Source organism: Bidens hawaiensis, unplaced genomic scaffold (assembly GCF_021521415.1).
Source record: "Bidens hawaiensis isolate Kalapana, Puna unplaced genomic scaffold, B.hawaiensis_p1.1 tig00019675_1, whole genome shotgun sequence".
NCBI lineage: Eukaryota > Viridiplantae > Streptophyta > Magnoliopsida > Asterales > Asteraceae > Bidens > Bidens hawaiensis.
Window position 1 is genome coordinate 92,471 of NW_027492987.1, and position 3,009 is coordinate 95,479.

At 35.7% G+C, this 3,009-nt stretch overlaps 1 protein-coding gene across 1 annotated transcript; it reads left to right on the forward strand.

Moving 5' to 3' along the window:
• The first annotated feature begins 313 nt into the window (after positions 1 to 313).
• On the forward strand, positions 314 to 2,561 carry LOC143558919 (28 kDa ribonucleoprotein, chloroplastic-like). Its single transcript, XM_077047657.1, has 4 exons — positions 314 to 694; positions 772 to 873; positions 1,660 to 1,935; positions 2,313 to 2,561. Exons 1-4 carry the CDS (start codon positions 335 to 337, stop codon positions 2,376 to 2,378), a joined length of 804 nt encoding a protein of 267 aa, XP_076903772.1. The 5' UTR covers positions 314 to 334; the 3' UTR covers positions 2,379 to 2,561.
• Positions 2,562 to 3,009: the final 448 nt, after the last annotated feature.

Here is a 3,009-nt window from a genome sequence, read left to right on the forward strand (position 1 = left end):
AACCTTTAATATTGTTTGTTAATGAAAAATTTAAAGTGAAAAAGAAATAAATAATGCTCGAAATCGCTCATGTTCGATCGAAAAATGCTCGATTCGATTTTGGCTCGTTTCGGTTTTCACTCGGTTCGAATTTCAGCCGTTCAGTTCGGTTCGGTTGTAAACGAGCCAAGCAGCGAGCGAGCCTTCACTCGGTTCGGCTCGTGAACAGCCCCAACCCCACACCCACCCAAAAGCAGAAAAATATCCTTCATGAAAATCTAAAATAATCTTTGGCCTTTGCTTCTTGCACAGTTCACATTCCTATCTTTCTGCATCTCCTCTTCCTCTTCTTGTTATGACTTCTGCTATTGCACTTCTACCATTCCAATTACTAACCCCTAAATGCATCACCATTACCACATTTAAGTCAAACCCATCTCTCACCTTATCTTCTAAACCCAAAAAAACCTCAACTTTCTCTCACTTCTCATCATGGGTCTCTCAAAAACACAAGCTTTCACCTTCCAAGACCTCAGACTGGTCACAACAAGTGACAGAAGAAAGTGAAGCAGATGAACAAGAACAAGAAGAACAAGAATCATATTCTGAGCCACCTGAAGAAGCAAAGCTTTTTGTGGGCAACTTGCCTTATGATTATGACAGTGAGAACTTGGCACAGCTCTTCAGTTCTGCTGGAGTTGTTGAGATTGCTGAGGTAGTTTTTTTTTTTTTTTTTTAAGATTTTCTTGATTTTTGTGTAAAGATTTGAACTTTGAAGTGTGTGTTTTGTAGGTAATATATAATAGGGATACAGAACAGAGTAGAGGTTTTGGGTTTGTGACATTGAGCACAGTTGAAGAAGCTGAGAAAGCTGTGGAGACATTCAATGGCTATGTAATGTTTATTATCCTTTTCTCACTCTTAATTAGTTTATTATTGTCTGTCTTTACAATGCAAATATGCTATTATATAACTGTTCACGGGTCGAGCCAGGGTGGTTTCGAGCTCGTGCTCGAAATTAAACGAGGCAGCTCAGCTAGGCTAGAGCTTGATTTTGAAGTTAAACGAGCCTAAGATCGATCCAAGGAGCTGAGCCATGACTCTTGGGTCGATTTTGGCTCGGTTACAAAATTGAGCCAACTCAGCTGTGGTTTTTTCGAATCAAGTTTTTTTAGCTAGGTTTTTTTTCGAGCGAGCCACAAGCCCGAGCTTCGAGCCGCGAGCTTTTTGAACAGCAGCTATTATGATATGCATACTTCTAATTAATTATTACACAACTTTAACTTAGAACAAGGGAAAAAAATTTCAGTAAATTTGATATTTTACTCTATAAGTTGGTCAATTCGTAAATTCACACTTTTATATCTGTATAGACGTGTTTGCTAGCGTTTTTAAGTGCAATTCGACAGATGAACAAAAATGAAAATGTGATTTGTCAACCTTTTCAATGGAGAATGCTTCAAAAGTTCAGCAAACACTCCAATTGAAATATATATATATATATATATATATTAATGAATTTTGTGATTTGGCTATCAAATTTAGATAATTTCTTATGGTTCTGACCAAGATTTAAGTTCATACTGGAACCCGCCATTAGTTGCATAGCTATGTTTACCTGTTGGAATAAAGTTAATGTTAAATGGACTTGTAATGATGTGGATAATGTTTTGAAAACAGGATTTAAGTGGCAGGCTTTTAACTGTAAATAAAGCTGCACCAAGAGGTTCACAACCAGAAAGACGAGTAGTAGCGACTTCTTTTAAAGTATATGTGGGTAATTTGGCATGGCAAGTGGATAGCAGCCGACTTGAGCAGGCATTTAGTGAACATGGGAAGGTGGTTGATGCACGAGTTATCTATGATCGTGAAACAGGTCGTTCACGTGGGTTTGGTTTTGTAACAATGGCAAGTGAGACAGAAATGAACGATGCCATCGCTGCTTTAGATGGACAGGTATGCAAACTAGTACTACAAATTTTAGTATGGTTCAAGTCAGAAATATTCACTAAATTTTTTTGTTCATTTTCTTAAAAGATCATGTATACATTAGTTACGATTACAAAAGCAACGTTACAATAATAATCTATATCTTGAATAAAATGGTCTGGGATGTTTGCGTTAAAATAGATTTCGAACGTCTTTTCACTTATCTCACCAGTTTGACTCATTTCAAGTGTTCCACCTTTAGCTAATTGTTCTGATTTGGCCCATTTGAGATAAAGAACAACCCAAATCGAGCGGTTTATAATAAGTAAACGAGTCGAAATTGTGAACAACCGTATGCAAATGATGGTCCTGTATTGAATTAATGAATTGTGTATATGATGCAGAGTTTGGATGGGAGGGCAATCAAGGTTAACGTTGCGGAGGAACGCCCAAAGCGTGGCTTCTTTTGATTTTGAACAAGGACTACTGGCTTCAGGATTGCAGGAAGCTGATTTTTTATTTTATTTTTTTTCACTTTTGAGTCATTTTAGGTTCGTTCAAGTTGATTAGAGTTAATGTTCTTCAGTAAGATCCTAGGTTTCCCCACTTGTTCAAATATCAGAAAGATATTTTACTTATATTCACATTTCATGTTCTATATTAAATTGCAGATGAAAAATAATAAGAATTATTAAATGTTAAATTCAAATAAATACACTGCAAGTAAATTACTTAAAAGGGAGGTTTTGTAAAGCCATGCCAAGTTTATAAATTTTCAACTTTTACAAATAATAAAATATGATTTAATAAGTTGAATAAATAGATATCTGTAATGCATTTATTTTATAAACGTTTATAAACTTATAAAATAACAAACCAAATATTTAAAATTTGCGAAAAAAATGAAATAAGAAATCATAAAAAACCCAACACCGCCCCACCCGCCATGTCACGTCCGTGACTGGGTAGGCGTAGTACTAATGCACTATAGCTAGTGAGACCAAGGACTGTTTACTATCAGCAAACTCCACCAAGATTGATTAACAAACAAACAAGAAAGCAAATAAGAAGATATGTTTTCACTTTCAAAGACCCTTTTGG